Consider the following 19453-nt stretch of genomic DNA (forward strand, 5'->3'; position numbering starts at 1 on the left):
AGCGGCACGCCCACACTCACCAGAAAATGTACACCAGCTGAAGATGACGCTGACAGAGGAATGGACTATGTTACCGCAAGAACTTATTAAAAACATTGTTCTAAGTATGGACAGGCGATGCAAAGCCTGCATCGACATTAGGGCTGGCGATATCTCCTACTGAGGACCACCTCTTCCCTTTGTTCCATCTTCGGCAGTGATGCATCTGTATCATGACAATCAGTGCTATGTTGCCATTTTTGGATAAAGTCCCTCTGTACCGTTCTGTTTCCGTTGTTGTTTCCTTCATCATTTCTGTACGTCACAAGGTTCCTTTGGTATGCTTTTCCCATTTCTAGGTCACTCCTATGAGAAGCTACAAGTCAAAAGTTGACTGGTCCTTAAGTTTTCTACACCAGTGTAGTAATAGTAACAGAGGCATGTGATGCAAGAAAGCAAGCGTATGAGCTTATGTACCATCAGCCAAAAGAAAAAAAAAATACTCAACCATTCCCTCTAAATGTTTGTCCAGTTCTTCCTTGAATTTATTTAAGCTATCAACTTCCACAACGATAGATGGAAGTTTGTTCCAGGAATTAACCACCCGCTGGCTAAAGGCAAATTTCCGCAAGCCCTATTCAGAATTGCCTTTCCTCAAATTGAATTTATGCCCCCTTAGGTTCGTAATCTGAGCAAGTGGAAGAATTCCATCAGAATTCAGCGTGCTCAACCCATTCAAGGCCTTACACACCTCAATAAAATCACCTTGCAGGTGCCTTATCTCCAGCCGCTGCAGTTTGCAGAACTTAAGCCTCTCTTGGTAAGACGATTTCTTCATTCCCCTCAGCAATGTTGTTGTCAAGGTGTGCCCTGACGAATGGATAATCACCTCCTTTTCCCTGCTAGAAACATTCCTGTATATCATCAACAAAACCACCAAGACCTGCCCTGGCAGCCTGTCTGCACGCTCAGAAAACTTCATATCTGACTGCACAGTTACACCCAGGTCTTTCTCCTTCTCCATTACCCTGAGTTTAATACCACACAGCTGGCATGTTACTCTGGGGTTACGGCTACCCATATTCAGCAGTTTGCATTTGTCAATGTTAAACTTCAGTTTCCACCTGTCAGCCTATCTGCTCAAATTTTCTAGATCCTGTTGCAGTAGCACACTGCCATTACTGTCATTAACAACCCTGCCAACCTTTGTATCATCTGCAAACTTCAACACTAAGATTGATACGTACTAAAGTTACCTCGTGAGTTACAGAAATGATGAAGGAAGCAACACCGACACAAAAACGGAAACAAAACGGTACAGAGAGACTTTATTCGAAAATGGCAACATAGCTCTAACTGCCATGATACAGATGCATCACTGCCAACAATGGTACCATGGGAACAGGTGTTGTTCAGTAGGAGATATGGTCACCCCTTATGTCGATGCAGTCTTTGCATCGCCTGTCCATATTTAGAACAACGTTGTTGATAAGTTATTGCGGTAACATCGTCTATTCCCCTGTCAGCGCCATTTCAGCTGGTGAACATTTTCTGGTGGGTGTGGACGTGCCGCTAAGCGTCTCCTTAGAGCGTCAAATATGTGTTCGATGGAATGGGTAGGCCGATCCATACGAACAATGTCCTCACTTTCCAAAAGGATATCACAGCTGCAGTGAAAGGGTGTGGAGTTTTCATCCATAAACTCGAATTCGGGGCCAAAGGCACCTCGGAAGGGACGCTCATGGGGAAGGATTACCTTATTACAGTAGCGTGCACCAGTTATAGTACCGCCTTGCAGTATCTGGAGTTATTATTATTATTAGCCATATGGTGCAAGGAAGCCTGAAGCTTATGCTGCACCAGCCAAAAAAAAAAAAAAAATAATAATAAATAAAATAATAATTCCCGAGTTACCCTGAGAGAGAGAGAGAGAGAGAGAGAGAGAGAGAGGAATTACCAAGAAAGAGAAGAATGATGATATTCAACTCAGGACCCTGTTTGTGCCAAGCCCATACTCACCAGATGTGAGGTCCTGGGTTTTGTACGTCCATCCAAGATAACGCCTCCCGAAACGAGAACACCTCGACTGCCATATTATTATTAAAATCAAATCATTTATTAGGGTCTCCAGTAATTGATTACACCTACTCATGTGTTTTGGGTCTGTAAATTGGGTGTGTTTCTCTGGTCGATTTGCCTGTTTTGCTGGACGAAAAACATTGCTATCTACGCCTGAGACCGACTAACTCATCCGCGGAATGAAAAAAGCCCATTAAAGTTCCTTGCATCATCGATGGGATTCGAACCCGTGCCGTTTCAACCCGGTGTGGGGGGAACGGTGACGATATCACTGTGCTACCGCGCAGACATATTATTATTATTATTAGCCCTATGCTTCCTTGCCCTTATGTTTTCTTTGTGATACCGTGCCAACCTTTCGCCAGATCAGGCTGACGTGCAGAATCGCTGCTGAGACTGAATCTACTCTCATCAGTAAGGAGTACCTTAGGTAAAGATTTGGTGGTTGTAACCTTTAGAAAGTGTTGGTCCTTAAGTTTTGCACACCAATGTATGATGCAAGCATTCGATGCACGTGTGAAGTGGGCGAAAAATGTGCGTTTAATAAGTTTTATCGTGAATTTTTTGTTAAACTGAAAATTTTTAATTCTGATGTCTCTTTAAGTTCAGGGTAGTAAGATACTCTGAGTCTTGAAGTATAGGGTAGTTGTATTTTGTGATATTGTCTGTTTTCAGTGATGTTTAGTGTAGGTGTCGAAATTTGTTAATTTATTTCACCTAATATGGGGTCAAAGAAAAGGAAGTATAACTATAATATAGACAGGAAAAAACTTCACAAGAAAGTGCTACAATTGCCCAAAATTCAGTGGTAAGTTTTTCTTGTGTGCGACGTTATAAGGAATTGGGAAATTTCAGTCTCATCGATAGTAAAGTGCAATATTAAGCTAATGGTATGGTTCTAGAAAATAATTCGTAGTTGTGCGTCTGGTGTCTGTCCGATACTAGCTGTTGCTTTTTTGTTTGTAATTTTAATCTCTGAAGTACACATTGTGGTAAAAATTACGGAACCAATCTTGAAGTACAGTACAACTTTATGTGCATTCTACCTTCCCGCACCCTTCAGGACCTTCCGAGAACATTTACGTTGAAATATCTATTATCCGTACACCCAATGGTGAAAAACAGAATTATTTAATTTTATTTTTATACAGAATGAAAAACAGTACTGAGTAAAAAAAAAAAAAAAAAAAAACTGTTTAGTGTAGAGCTGTTTGTATTTTTAACTTCAGAACAACACATAAAAATTGAAATATAAGAAAACATTCAAACACTAAAGTACTGTAGTAAAATCACCAACTTATGTGCTATGCTATAGCTCCATAAGCAAACAAAAAATGCTTGTATATTATACAGAAAATTAGTTTTTGTTTATACTAACAACCACCAGATCAGGAGTTTACAATAAATCGTAATTAACTATATAATATCGGTGTAGATACACCATAGTTTACCTATAAATTTGAGCTACTTATGTAGTATAAAAGGCATCATTTTAAATTAATTGTATCTTGTATTGTGGGTGCTTTCACAACGAGATAGCTGGTATTGCACTACTTCAGATAAATAATGCTTCTCTAGTAGAGGACTACTGTTATTTTTTTTCAGTGGGTACCACCACCACCACCCAAATGATTGTTTCGCAACTTTTTGGCTTCATTAGTGAGTGGGCAGGTACGCTGGTAATGCAACATTGCGAAGTTATTTTCACAATATGAGAGATGGCAAAATGGTGTATAAATAATGATGTATTAGAAGATAAAATGCACTGATGATGAATTTGACAGAATGGGGTAGAGAGATATTAAGCCAGAGAAAATCGAAGAGGATATTCCAAATTACCAAGTCTCTGACAGGGAATATCAGAGATGATAGGTGGATAAATACCACCTTTGAAGCAAAAGGAATTGTACAATGAATAATTAGGACAGCTGAGATGAGTAGTGGTTGAATCAACTGATAATTGGGATTCTGTCAGAAAAGTACATGGGTTTTGACAGACTGTATAAGTGGAAATAGACATCGAGATTTGAACTATATACGTTGATGTAGTCAGTATCCTCTTGTTCTGCAAATGTCAGCACTATATGTCACTTCCAAAGCTTGAGTAAATGTAATTTTTCCCTTTGATATCAATAATTCACTCAGTCCTTTAGTTTACCTCAGGAATTTCTTGGTTTGTGTATTATCAATGATTGCATTTTCATCTGGGGCTTTGTAGCCCATTACTGTTGGTTGATATCAAGCTAATCTTTCATATTCACTTCTTGAAACCTATCCATTTATTTCACAGTTTGATGACAGTCTATTGCATTGTTTTCATTAATTGTCCATTTTGAATGTTATGCATACTTTTGGAAAATCTCCCCTCAAGACCGTGAATTGCATTTTGCATAATTTCTTCCTGTGCCTTTGCAGCACAAAAAATAGTATCTTCTGCTGTCCATGGCTTTAAAAATTTCATTGCTTCGTATAATAAAGTAAAGAAAATTTTTACCTTATTAGCACTTTAAATTTTCAATTGCTTCTTGGTCCCTAGGTTGGATTAAAGCAGTAATATTAGGAGGTAAATAATGAACAGATATTTGGCAATCATCTGTTTGGAGTGCTGACTCATTTGGATGAGCTGGTATCATTTGGATCAATCAAGAGAGCAGATTTTGCTAGAAGACCTTTTGATTTCAAATGTTCACTTAGAGGTGGAATAAAGTGATTAAAAAAAAAAACAGTTTTTAAAGATTTTTTGATTTATCCAAGCTGTATTGTTGGTTATAATATGCATGTGGTAAGCATTTTACTTGTTTTCTTGAAAGACTTTGACTGCTCAGCTTCCTAATTACAAGCTGTTTTAATTTGTGTTACTAGTGGCATTAAAGTATATTATAATTCAGAGCACCTTCCAAAACATACTAGATTCATTAGCATTATATATTTCCTCATAAGATAAGTCTTTCAATCAAATTCCAGTTGAAATAACATGCCTGCTGATTGGTTTTATCCCTAGCCATCCTACAAAGACATGAAAAGATACACTGAGTTTTATCCAGCCTCTTAACAACCATTTGGCCTTTTCTAATAACAAAGGTTCAGAAATCAGAGTTCCTTATGCACTTTTTTGCTGGAACCATTCATATAATGCAGGGTCCAAACCTTTGCGTGTTTCTTGTTTCCTTTTTCATAATTTTTCTTTTGGGCATGTCACAATGATAACAAATTCTACCATTTCATTTTTTATAAATATCTCTACCTGTACACTCACATTATATTGAGCACCCAATTTCAAAACACATTCATTTTATACTCCATTAAAATTTTCCCTCAGATTTTAAATGTCTTTTTGTTTTCATATAAAGATTTTATTTTACAAAGTTGTAAACTTCTATCGTTTTATTTGATATATATATATATAGATTAAAATTTAATTATTAAAATTAAGTATATTTATTTCATGCCCATCTCCATCCCAGCTGAAATCATTAATTTTATTTATGGGGAGCATCACAAAAATTTATTTTAGTTGGTTGCCCAAATTCATTAACAGTTTAAGGGGTTACAGCAGGGGTGGCCAACCTTTTAGCTTCCCTGGGCCACATTGGAAGAAGACAAGTTGTTTTGGGCCACACACAAAATACACTAACACTAACGATAGCTGATGAGCAAAAAAATATAGAATATATAGTTAACTTATTTAAATAACTTAAATTTCTTTAATTTATGAATTTTTTATTATAAAAGTAAAAGACAAGACAGCAACATGGAATTAGTGAGATGTTTGACATTGTTTTTGAGACACTAATGCTTCGATGGAAGTAGTTGCAATTCTCAAGGTGCTCATCACAAATGTAGGCGCTTCCAAATAGCGATGACATGAATAAGGCATGATTGTGAAGCGAGGGATATTTTTCTCTGGGAAGATACTTCTTATAGAAGTCCAGTAAAGAGACATGATTAAATTTTTCATTAAGTTGAATGTCAGATTGTAGCTCTATGCATTCCATTTGAAAATTGGCAGGTAATATGTTTATGTCGACTGAAAATGGAGTTGCAAATATACCAAAAGATTGATTTTTCTGGAAATCTTGAAACCCGTTCTCAAATTTCTGTATCAAATCGAAAAGCAAGGCTGCATATTTTTCGTTGTTCACAGGATGGTGTTTAGCCAACGTGTCGAAATGCATAAAATTGTTTTCCTTAATTTGAGATTGCCATAGTTTCAGTTTCATTTCGAACGGCGTTATAGTTTGAAACATTGTATTGATCAGTTTGTTTTCACCTTGAAGACGCATGTTTAACTCATTTAAACGAGCGGGCAAGTCTACTAAGATTGCCAAATCCATGTGCCAGTTTTCATCATTAAGTTATGGCACAAATTTTGTTTTTGATTCCATAAATGACTTGATTTCATTTTGCAAGTCATAAAATCTTTTCAACATTTTACCTCGACTTAACCATTTTACTTCCGAAAAAGTAAACGATCTCCCCATAGTTAGCATCCATAAATTTAAGGAATTCCTGGAATTGGCGATGATTCAATCCCTTGGCCCTTATGAAATTTACAGCCTTGATGACAATCTGCATGACGTTATCCATGTTTAAAGCTTTTGTGCATAAATTTTCTTTGTGTACTATGCAGTAATATTTCATCATATGTAAATTTTGGGAGGCAGTTGCATCGTCTTCTATTAATTTTATAAGTCCATCTCTTTTACCTATCATTGCTGGGGCACCATCAGTAGCTATACCAGTTTTAGCTACTGATATGAAACTAAAATTACTGTAACACAAAGCGAAAACAGATACAAAAATAGATTTTGACAAGTTTAATAATAGGAAATATACATATATTAGATTAGATACATACAAACAAAAAGCTTTCGGTTGTTTTGTCAACCTTCCTCAGTTAAACTGGCAGTTAAGAATGGAGCATGACGGCGTGTACTGCCAATCTTGTACGTGAAGTGCATGATTAACTGTTGGTTGTTGAAGCCTGTGGCTGTAATGCGTGTAGACATTGCCAGCGTTTGTCAATAGTCAGGATTGCTGTTTTGATGATAGGGTGGACTTGACATCCACTGTTCCTGTTGACTGAAGTATTGGAGCATTTGATGTTCAACGATTCCAATCAGGCACATCGGCGATAGTGGCGGGACTGATTGTGGATAACGCCATAAAACAATAAAAACAATTTGTACTTTCCGGTTTATTGAGCTTTTCTGTTAGTGCAATCTATTATAAATGGGTAGTAAACTCGATCTTATTGTATTTTCGATAATACCAACAACTGGAATTGTGTGAGTTTTTGTTATTATGGTGAAATGTGTTTCTCCTTCGCTGAAATCTTCAATCATATAAAAAACATAAATAAAATTTCAGAATCTTCTCTTCATTCCTATTTACTTATTACAATGATGAAGGGATAGCGACCAACCGAAAGTGCAAGTGGTGGCAGTGCTAGGAAATGAAAAAAATTGATTTAGAAATGAAGATGAAAATGGTTAAGAAGTAAGAAGCAGAACAAAGTTTGTCATCTAGTGCTGGAATTAGGTCTCGCTGCTTCAACAGTAAATACTATTTTAAAGGACACTGTGCATATAAAAGAACATGGATTAACCAGTGGCGCGTTATACCTTCGTGGGGCCCAAGGCAAAATGGAATTTGGGGCCCCCATCTAAAAAAAAAAAAAACTAATAAAGAACATTTTCAATTTCATTTTATTGTGACGACAAAACAAACAAATTATATGGTATAACTAAATAACTAAATTTTATCAAAATCAGTAAAACCATTTTTTAAAAAAAACGTAATTTTCAAATTAATCTTCAAGTAAAGTTCACTGACCTTGGCAGGTAGAAAGTTCAGTTTCAGATAAAAATCACTTAAAATATTAGCAAAAAATAGCAATCAGTTTTTGTAACAGTGATTTTGGGCCCTAGGCAGTTGTTTATTTTTGCCTATATAATAATGCTCCACAGGGATCAATACATTTAAAATCAACAATAATCACAAAACAGCGTTCAGGTGCTATATTGAAGATGGAAAAGCTGTTAATAATATGGATGGAAAATCAGATTCAGAAACAAGTGCCACTAGTCTAAATGCCATTCACGCAAAAGCAAGGAGTTTTTATGAAGATCTTAAGAATAAGTACGGCAAACCACAAGCCAAGTTTGTGGCAAGCAGTGGATGGTTTAATAGTTGAAGCATCGCACTGGTTTCAACAACGTTAAAGTAAAATTTTTGTTATTGTACATGTTTGAAATTTTTCCTGCGCATGTGATAAAAAAAATTGAATAAATAATTCTATTGTCATGTTCATCGAACATTTCTTTTTTGCTTCAATCAAATTCAGTGAGCATAGGTGCGAGTTCTGCATAAGCCTTTAGGGAAATTCCAACTTGTGTAAAATGCGACTTACGTAGTGTACCACAGAACGCAACCCATATGCAAGCCAGGGAGTGGCTGTATTTGAACCTCAGCAAGAACCTCTACAGATGGCTTCCGTCTGTCACAAACTGTTGATAATGCTGTTAGGGTGAGAAACAACTTCAGTAACTGTCAATCCCCTTGGCAGTAGTGGGCAGTTAACTTGCTACTGCATAATCATTCTGTCCCGTGAACTTTTCTCTCCAGGTCACTGACCCCTGATCCCTCTGCATCATTTCTGGTCAAATAGCACTGAACTTGCAGACCTGAGATGAAAACCACTATTGACAATGTGATCACATGCATGGACCACTTAGTAGAGGAGTTACAACTGTTCCTATAAGCAAGACTTCCAAGTTCACATAGCATTGCTGTCCCAGTACAGTACTAGTAGACATCATATTGTGTCGACACACCTACCATTCGTTGTTTATGGTTACAATGCTGTTTCCTTCTATATTAGATTTTTTTTACTAGTTTACTAGATGTGAACAACATCTGTTATGAACAGCTGTGTTTCCATCAATCACAACTTAGTCACTATAAGTGGTCTTTGGTATCTTTTTATATTTAACTTACATCTCTGGTGACTTATTTTTTTGTCATTTTATTTCCTGACTTAGTTTTTCCTGACACTTAAAAGTTGTAAAATTATTTTCTTTTACTACCATTGATAACAACAATGGTAGTAAATTTTTTAACAAGGGGCTCAGATAAATCCCAAAAATTTATTTGGGGACTCACATTAGCAGCCACCTGGGCCCCATCCAGTATGCCCATCATGTAGAAGAAACATTTAATTTAAACTTTTAATGTACCACACATTCTACTACCTATACCTACCAGAATGTCTGATTTGTTAAACTTAGTTATTTTGCTTTCCAACAGGTGGTGATTGTTTCATTCTTTTATATAATGCTCCACATTTTCTCCCTAAAGGCTTTAGTTTTAATAGTTATTGTGAATATATTGCAGTATTTGTGAAAATATTTATGATTTTCCAGTTGGAGAAGGCAGATCTTACATTTATCTCTTTCACTTAATAGATATACCTGCTAACCTACTGGATTTATTTAAATGGCATATTTATGATTTTGTATATTGTGTTAGGATGTGCTGAAAATTAAGGCCTCTTACTGCTTCAATTTTTGAAGGAATGGAGATATATATAAAAAAAACTTGTATGCACAAAAATAGTTGTCAATTTGATATATCATTTTTTGCATCATCATCATCATCATCAACTGTTACCATTCTGCTATTCCATGGGTTGACATATGAAGCCTCTCCACCATGCTCTGTCCATGTACTTCTCTCCATAGTTGATTTCACTCCAGTTTCCTCCTCTCTTAATGACATCAGTCTTTATCATGTCCTGCCACCTCATTCTTGGTCTCCCCCCCTGGTCTTTTGTCCCTTAATTGTAAATCAAACATTCTTCTTGGCAGATGCCTCTCATTCATCCTCTTGACATGTCCAAACCATTTCAAACGGGACCTTTCAGTCCTATTCTGGAGTTTTTCAACCTGAATTCTCTCCCTAATCACATCATTTCAGATTTTGTCGTGTTTTGTCTTTCTGGCTATGCTCCTCACAAATCTTATTTCTGCTTTCATCCTTTTTCCTCATAGTCCAAGTTTCAGATGCATATGTCACAATTGGTACGTAATAGGTCTGCATATAGCCTTCTTACACTTCAGCAGTATGTTCCTGTTCCAGATCAGCTTTCTTGTCTGCCTATAGAAATTCTCGCCTGCTTGTATCCTTCTACATATTTCTTTGTGAAGTCCAGTCTTTGTAATGGTGCTTCCTAGATTAACCATTTTTAGCTCTTTCCCTTCAGGAAACTCCTTATCCTTCAGGCTCGCAACTTCTTTTTAGAACCATTAATTCACTCCTCTCCTGATGGAAAACCAGTCCAAATTCATTGGTCATACTAGCCCACATATCAACTTTCCATTGCACTTGTTCCCTCCTCTCTCCCCATATGCAGAGTTCATCTGCGAAGAGTTCTGCCACTCTACATTGCATATCATTCATGACAGCTATAAATAGTAGTGGTGACAGGACGCCTCCTTGCCTCAAACCTGATGTTATTTTGAAACTCTCTGTCAACCCCATCACTGTTCTTACTTTGTTCACTGTGTTGGTATATATATTCCCAATTCTCTCCACAAGATGTTCCTCTATCCCTAAATTTCTTAAAACCTCTCACACTTTCTCTCTCTTCACGTCATAAAATGCTTTCTTTATGTCCAAAAATGTCATCCATAATTCTCCATAGTTCATAACATTTTTCCATCAGTTGCCCGATGCAGAAAATTAGATCCACCGTTGATCTGCCGAGCCTAAAGCCATACTGTTCCTCAGCCAACCTACTTTCAATCGTTTCTCTTATCTTCCTCTCTAACACTCTTGTACAGCTTACTTGCATGTTATGTCAATGTGATGTCTCTATAATTGGAACACTTCTTCCTGTTTCCCTCCTTGAACAATGGGATGATCATTTTTTTGCATATACCTGTTTAATTTGGTACATTTTAACCAGTGCTGAGCAAGTTTTTGTATACTATTCGAATAAAATTTTTTTGGCAAACTATCACTTTATAGTCACTTTAACTTCTTTATTGGAGTCTTATATGTTGCCTCAGGGATGTTCTTTTCAAAAAAAAAAAAGTTGCTAGAGGCCAAATATGGTCTATAAGGAGGATGTGCAATTATTTCAAATCTAAGCAACAAAATTCTTGCCAATGTTGTGGCATCATTACTGTATTGTCAAGACAGCTCATTTTTCTTCATTTTCTGAGCTTTTCCAAGACTGTATTGATTGTGCTTCCTTCTTATAAAAATTTTATATGGATAACAAAGTTCCAAAAAAAGACTCTGTATTGCTTCTCTGGCTGATGCCTGGATTTATAATTTTCTTTTAACCTGGAAATATTTTATGACAAAATTTCTTGGATTGTTTCTTGTTTACCCGAACATAGTGGAGAATCCAGGATTCCCTTCTAGTCACAATAATGTTAAAAAATGAATTGTATAGGTCTCACATTTTCTCTATTTTCTGACTACAGAAATAACTAATATTTTAATACTTTCTGACTACAGAAATAACTACACATTTGAACTGCATGCTCATAGGTGCTTCTATTCAAAACAGCATAAACAACCACTCGGAAAAAGTTTGTGCAATTACCACAGCTAGGACTATTTGCTTCAAGGAGAACCTAATTGGAAATTTCAGAGCACTGATATTATAAGCTAAGTGGCATTGTTTTTCATTTCATCCTCATTTTATCAGTATTATTTTATAATATACCAAAATTTTCATTACAGCAAAAAAATTAAAGAAGCATGGGACTCCAAAAAGAGCTTATCAGAAAATTTAAAAGATATGGGATTGTCCGCTGATCCAAATAAAACTCTATTGCCACCAACTTCATTAAAGGTATGAATGACATTATTTTAAAAGAAGTATTTCAGAGGAGGAGGAAACATTGAGTCCACTTGAATTATTAGAGTAGCAAAATTGGCAATGTTTCTGGATTTGCTGCACATTCCCGCTATTAGGCCAATAAGTAGAAGGTTGAACTCATGCCAAAAAAAGTTGGCACCTCTTCCAGTGAGATCAGAATGATTATTCTGAAATCAACCTTTTGTACACCAGTCCTTTCCTCCCAACTTCTTTCCTTGGTGATAGGTATCTGCAGTGAATCCCAAAAACACAGTCAATCAATAATTTTAGTAACTTGGTGTTAGTATAGCCTTAGTTCTTAAAGTTATAACAAACCAACCTAAAATTAATCTTATTCTGTTGGTTTGGGCATTTTCCTTCATTGAAATGCTTCAGGAGGCAGTTAATTCCTTACTTGTTATCTTTCAGAAATCATAAAACTTTTAATCCTGAAGCATAGGATTCCAAACAAATATTGCTTGGTGTATTTTATTTGCTATTTAGTGTTTTTAGAATAAAAGCTAGAAATAGTTCAAAATTATGCAACTTGCTCCAGTATTAATCAACCTCAAAATATTAACACAACCAGAAAAACAAAATGGTTATATGAAAACTAAATTTTGAGTACTAGGTTAAAGATAGCCACAAGATGGTGGCCAACTTGGTGGGCTAAAAAAAGTAACACAGACTTTTATATTTTGACTTAAGTATATTTAGACCATTCAGTATCTTAAAAAAAAAAAAAGAGGAGTACAGTATAGCAATTGAAATAAACTAGCAAAATCAAATACTTAATATTTCAACTTATTATTTTAATTTTAAGTAAAAAAAAAACTTAATAAAATTACACAACAGGTGTGTGGTCTAATTACCCTACTCGACAAAAAATTTTTTTTTCGTCATACCTCTGAAACGAAAATTGGTTATTCTGAACAAAATTACTGTCTTGATTATGAAAATATCAATTTTTTATTTCTGTCACGCCTACATCAAAAGATGTAGCATTTTTTAAATTCCTTGTTTTTATACAATATCAGCATACATGGTTGTAATTATTACACACAATATATGATACTTAGACATGTTTCCCACTCAATGATTTCCTTTTATACTCCAATTGCTTTCCTGTTTAAGGAACCAACAGTAATTTCCCATCATGGCAGAGTCCCAGCGACCTTAGTATCATTTTTCCATTGCAGATACATCCTGGTGGAAGTGCTCTCCTTGTTCATCACTACCATCTGCTTTGTTTTCAGGAAAGAAATCCTGATGGGAATGAAGGAAATACATTTTCAGTGACATTCGGCACCCCACGTTCTTGTAACATTTCAGCAAGTTTGTCACCAGTTTCTCATAGTTCTCTTCTTTTCTCTTTCCGAGGAATCCGTGTACCACAGCTTTGAAAGATCTCCATGCAGCCAGTCCAACCTCATTCAGGTTTCTTTGAAATTCTTCATCTTTTAGGAGCTTTCTTATTTGAGGACCTGTGAAAATTCCTTCCTTCAGCTTTGCATGAGATAAATTTGGAAACATTTTCAGTAAATATGCGAATTCTCTGCTTTCTTTATCCAGTGTTTTAGTGGAATTCTTAATCTGTCCAAGCTTGATGTGTAAAGGGGGAAGAAAAACCTTTTGTGGATCAACCAATGGAACATACTTTACATTTCTTTTGCCGGGAATATATTCACCTCTCTCTTGTCCCAGTGTTGTACGACGTAGTGTTTGGCTGTTTCACGACGATCCTACAAACACAGGAAACATAAGAATTTAATGAAACCACCTTGTAGTCCAACAAGCAGTCCAATCACTTTGAGATCACCACAGATATTCCAAGCATAGTTATTGTAATGTATAGCAGCAAGAATCTGGGACATACTATCGTAAGTTTCTTTCAGGCCAACAGCACGAACAAGAGGAATTGATGGTAAAGTATTTCCATTATGAAGCAATACTGCTTTCAAACTTAGCTTTGACGCATCAATGAACAAACTCCATTCAGATGTATTGTGATCAATGTTCAGTTTGTGCATAAGACCAACGACGTCTTTACAGACATGTTGTTTTCCATTGCAAAATATCTTGAAACTCTTCATTTCGCTTACGGTATATTGTAATGTTTGTACCTTTGGCGAGTAATTTTCACTGTTGTGGTCTGGATCCGAGTAATTCAGCCTTCTCTTTGGGAACTGCTCTTAATTTCTTCCCTGAACCTGAGAATTTTTAATGTTCTGATTCATTTTCTTTGTTGTTCCAGTCTGAGGCATGATTTGTAGCAGTATATATAGTTGTGCCCCCGTATCTGCTGATTCAGTTACCTGTGGTTAACTCCGGGAAAAAAAACTTAACACGTACTACTTGTGTGTTGAATACAATGCTTACCTTTATTTTGTATGATGTTGATTTTAAATCTAATAGCTTCCCTTTATTTTTTACAGTGTCGTGTATAGTTTTGTCACCAACATTATAATGGTTCTTTAGAGATTTAACAGATGCACTGTTTTAAAACTTTTGAATAATTTGAGGTTTTTGTTTAATTTGAAAGCACAACTCTTTTGTTTGGCCATCATTTTCATGATTTCTAAAAAAAAAAAAAAAAAATTCCCACATTCCTGACATAAATAATGAAACAAAATTTGTTCTTTTGCGGTGCGACGGAACACGACAAGCGACGTGACCCACTAAATCAAACTAAACATCTGGTCTTTTTTTTTTTTTTTTTGTTTTTAGCAGTAGGTGTGAAGCCAGTGGAGGTTTCAAGATAATAGGGACACTAATCTCTCAATGACGACTTATAACACCGGTTCATGTCGATTATTTACGACTTGCAAAATATCTGATACCTATTCTAGTTTTATGATTGAATTTTATGATTTCTTGTTGTTTTTTTTTTTTTTTTTTTTTAATTTGGAGTCTTGAAGTGTCTCGGTAAATTGAGAGTCCGCTGTATTTCATTATTACCGTATTTAATGTTGGTAATGTCTTACTGTGTGTGTGTGTTTAATTTATCAATTAAACTTTATTATACGTATGTATGTACAAGAAAATCACATTATATATGGGGTCAGCAGGTGTTTGCTTATATCTGCGGTTTCAGCCATCCATGGAACGTTATCCCCCATGGATATGGGGGTCTTACTGTATGTATTAAACTATAAAATTACATTATGTATTGTTATAGCGCTAATTCTGCCCTTTCCTATTTTTCAAAGTTCCCACGACTGAATTGTCTGTACCCGTCCTATCTAGATCTTTTTCAAAAGCTTCGATATAATATCACTTTAAGTACTTTAAGTACCAAATGAAAAGCTCAAGGCGAAGTAAAAATCCTCAAGTAAAAGCGCATATTTTTCTTAATATAATCGCAAAATTAGTCGCTATAACTGCGTAATAAATGTGTTAGACAGCAACAGCTATCTCAGTTAGCCACTTGCAAGTGTAATGTAAGATTTTTGTAAACACCGGATGGACGCGTTCATTTAAGATGCAAATTAGGCCAAAGGGAGATGGTAGAGTGGCTCCACGTGTCGCTGGAATATTCGAGAGGTGGCGTGAGATACCTCTTTGAATCCAGTGCCTTTCCATGACTCATCATGGGAAAACATCAGGCATCTTAAGACTCGGCTCCTACCAATGAGAAAGAAGTTTTGTATAAACAATGTGGGCGGGCTTGGGACATAAAAAAGCGGACCCTCGCAAGGAGAGAGAGATCATCGGACGGAGGGAGTCGGAAAAGAAGAGTCAACGTCAAGAGACGACGGACGGAGAGGAACAGGAGGACGCGAAAGGAAGGACCGAAGAGCCCAGCCAGAAGCTGACTGTTGTTTTGCCGAGCCAACCGAAGAGAGCCACAACGTAGACCGATCAACCTAGTGTGATCTTTAGAGCTGGTAAGTTAAAAATGATATAAGGATATTAGTGACCATGATGCCGTTAAAATGTTTCCTTTTTAACTTTGCTAATTGCTAAACTGATCCTATTGAAAGTTAACTACTGGAACTAAAGATGAAAAGCTTTAAACTTAAAAGATTTGATCTTACAATTGCTGAACTTGTTTTGATTAACATGTTTAATGGAATATTTTGATGAAATACCTTGTTAATGAAATATCTAATTAATGAAATGACTTAGTATATCCTTTGAATGAAGTATGTAAAATTCTCTCTTGTTATATTAAACCCTGTTATGTTTCTGTGTTATTCAAGTTTCTTCTTTTACTGCCAAAACCTCACATTCAACCACTAAAGTAATAAAGCTAAATGTTAAAACACGATTAAGAGGTAACTGCGGTGTCGAGCAAGTTAATTACTTAATTACTCGATAAATGCAGTGCTAAAGTTCAAACTGCGAGATGGGGAAAGGGAAAGAGACATTCTCCCTCCACATCTTGAGGGTATATGAAACTGTCCTATAAAAACCACTAGACGATAAACAGAACTATATTCCAGATAGGCGAGATGAACACATTAAAGCAAATTAAGATGGCCAACCAAAAGAAAAGTGTCAAATACGACTTAACTATACTCATAATAAAAAAGTATAAGTTATGCCTAGACTAAGTAGTTCTGATACGGCCACACCCTAGAACTCGCGTAGGTTAAAAGGATAACGGAAGAACAGGGAGACTTGAGCAAGAGGGAAACCTACCAAAAGCCTACCGAACGGGGTAACAGTATAACATTATAAAACTTATAATTTACAGAATTTATAAAAACGCTTATAATATTAAATACTTATCTTAATAAAAGGAACACGATAGTGACAAAATTCTTTCCTGTTTTGGCTGTTTGTTATTTTTTGAATTACTCGCCCAAGTAAGAAAAAGTGTCACTTATTACTTAAATCGCATAAATTCAAATAACTTCACACATTTAAAACAGAAAGATACCAAATTTCAATAAATTTTAAACAATGAAAGCTTCTATTAGCAGAGAGCTGAAACTTTGCCTTCATGTTAGTTAAGTGTCTGTGCATTTTAAAAAGGCCAAACTAAAAAACTTGTTTTTGGTTAAAATTACTTTTTATGCCCTTTGATGTTTTGCTAAATTTTCACCACTTTTTTTCTTGTTTTTATTTCCTTAACAAAAAAAACCTTTTTATATTCCAGCAAAAGTTATAGTAATATTAGTTATATAGTAGTAGTAGTAGTAGTTATATCTTAATTATAACTGTTTTTAGCAATTAATACACTAGTTTGGCAGTTATTAATGGATTGTGGAAACATACATAAATGTGGCTCATAAATGTATATATTTGCTCTTAAATACAAATATTTTTCACCATTATCATAACTCCCAGATGTATATGTATTTCAGTTTGCCAGCATCCAGCTTTTTACTTACACGTTCCCTGATAATTTTGCAAAATTATCTGTCCAAACAGTCTCCTGAAACATTTTTTTGTTGTTTTGCATCTGCCATAGACTGGAAGAACCATAAGGTAATCTCTATGCTGAGAATCTTTCTGCTCCACATATTTCTACTCTACATCTGATAGCATTTCTCCAGCTCTTAATTCTTGTTCTCCAGAGTCAATTTATATTCTCTATTACCAACTTAATGGAGCACATCATGGAATAAATATGTAATTGCATGCTTTTGTGTACCATTTTGCTTATACAGTAGAAGCTCTTTATAGCAACCCTCTTTATAACGTCCCAACTTGTTATAACATTCTATGTGGTTGGTCCCAGCCAGTTTCTCATTAACCTAATGCTACTTTACATTCAGTATAACAACATTGAAATTAAAAGGATTTCTGTATAATGATCATAAATTTCTATCTCTTTATCTGAATTTTTACTTATTTGCATTAAAAATGACAGAACACTTCAAATGTATTGAAGTAATTGATGAGCTTGCAGCCTGACCGTAAGAAATCATTTAAGATTTCCCATGCTCTTTCTTGCAGTGTGGTAATGAAATGAACATTGGCTATAAGTTTTCATTACATAGTTGGAGTGTATATTTATTGGTATGATTCCAAGAAAGCAGATAGCTATGCCAATTGCAGATAAAATTAGGATTTTGCAAGCTGTAGATAACGGTGTGCTTTCTAAGACTGACATCGCCAAACAGTTTGGTACTCTGTTCACTATTCTAAAAGATCAGAAAAAGATTGAAAGTTTAAAGAAATCTGCTGCACTGGGTAGGATTTGAGCATGAAAGGCGGAGTATCTGGATCTTGAAAAGGTACTTTTGGAATTGCTAATGATGATGCGTGCAAAAAAAGTTCCCGTAGATATCTTTTAAAAGCTAAGGCTGAATTGTTTGCACATTGAAAGGATATGATATTGAAGAATTTAAAAGTTCAGACGGATGGTTCCAGAAATTTAAGACTGGTCATGGCCTGTCTTTCAAAAAAGTGTGTAGCGAAAGTGCAGCAGTGACATTGATGCTACAAAGGAATGGATGGAAGGAAAATCATTTAAAAAATGTTTTGCTGACATGCAACCACAATGACATCTTCGGTGCCGATGAAACTGGACTTTTTTTTTAATTTGCTACTGGATAAAAAAACTTACATTTAAAGGTGAGAAATGTAGCAGCGGAAAAAAGGCTAAACAATGGATTACCGTTCTCCTAGCAGCAAACATGTCTGGCACAGAGAAGTTTCCTCTTTTAATCATTGAGAAAGCCCAGAAGCCTTAATGCTTTAAAGATTTGAAGACATTGCCGTCTAGGTATCGAGAAAATCAAAAGGCATGGATGACATCACAAATCTACAAAGAATGGATGAGAGACTTAGATCACAGGACGAGTGAGAAGAATAGAAAAACTTTGCTCTTTGTGGATAACTGCATCCCTCATTGTCAAATAAACTACCTACATTCAATCACTGTCGAGTACCTACCATCGAATATGATATCAGTTCTTCGGCCACTCGATCAAGGTGTAATCCAGTGTTGTAAGAAAAACTATCAAGTAATGCTATTAAACAAAATTGTGCTATGTCTTGAAAGCAAAATTCAGTGTGAAATCCATATCCTGCAGGCAATGTATTTTTGCATGGGATGAAGTTAATGAAAAAGTGATCAGCAACTGCTTCAAACATGCTGTATGATACATTGTGTGAAGTCGCATACTTCTTCCTCTATTAATTGCAAAGAACAGTCCGATAATAGGGAAAAAATATTTGAGCATGTGCATCATCGCCTAAGCTTCAAAGATTACACAGAATTGGATGTGGACATTGAATGTTTCAGGATATGCGCGAATAAAGAGGAACTTATTGCAGACATAATGGAATCTTCTGAAATTTGTAGGGATGAAGATGAGGAACCTAGTGTGGTTGAGCAAGAAGTTCCAGTGAAAGATGTTCCTCAAGGATTAGAATTTGTATGTTGATTTTTCAAGCACAAACTAACTGCAAAAGTGAAATAACTCTATTGCGCACCTTCATAATTCTCTTTTAAAACATGCTCTACCATTGAAACAGTGTTTTGACAGATTATTTTAAAGTATGAAACAATTCTCTTGTTAGGTATGTAGCCTAAGCAGTGAAATTTACAATTTATTTGTAACC

At 35.6% G+C, this 19453-nt stretch overlaps 1 protein-coding gene across 1 annotated transcript in view; it reads left to right on the plus strand.

The window, feature by feature from the left end:
• The first annotated feature begins 2672 nt into the window (after positions 1-2672).
• The window catches only part of LOC150078359 (nucleolar protein 16), a 61880-nt gene continuing 45099 nt past the window's right edge, over positions 2673-19453 (plus strand). Inside the window, exons 1-2 of the mRNA XM_090384839.1 lie at positions 2673-2866; positions 11815-11926. Of these exons, the coding sequence (XP_090240965.1) occupies positions 2781-2866; positions 11815-11926 (198 nt within the window). The 5' untranslated portion in view covers positions 2673-2780. The remainder of the gene's footprint in view (positions 2867-11814; positions 11927-19453) is intronic.

Source organism: Mastigoproctus giganteus, chromosome 11 (assembly GCF_048544385.1).
Source record: "Mastigoproctus giganteus isolate SK-2022 chromosome 11, ASM4854438v1, whole genome shotgun sequence".
Lineage (NCBI taxonomy): Eukaryota > Metazoa > Arthropoda > Arachnida > Uropygi > Thelyphonidae > Mastigoproctus > Mastigoproctus giganteus.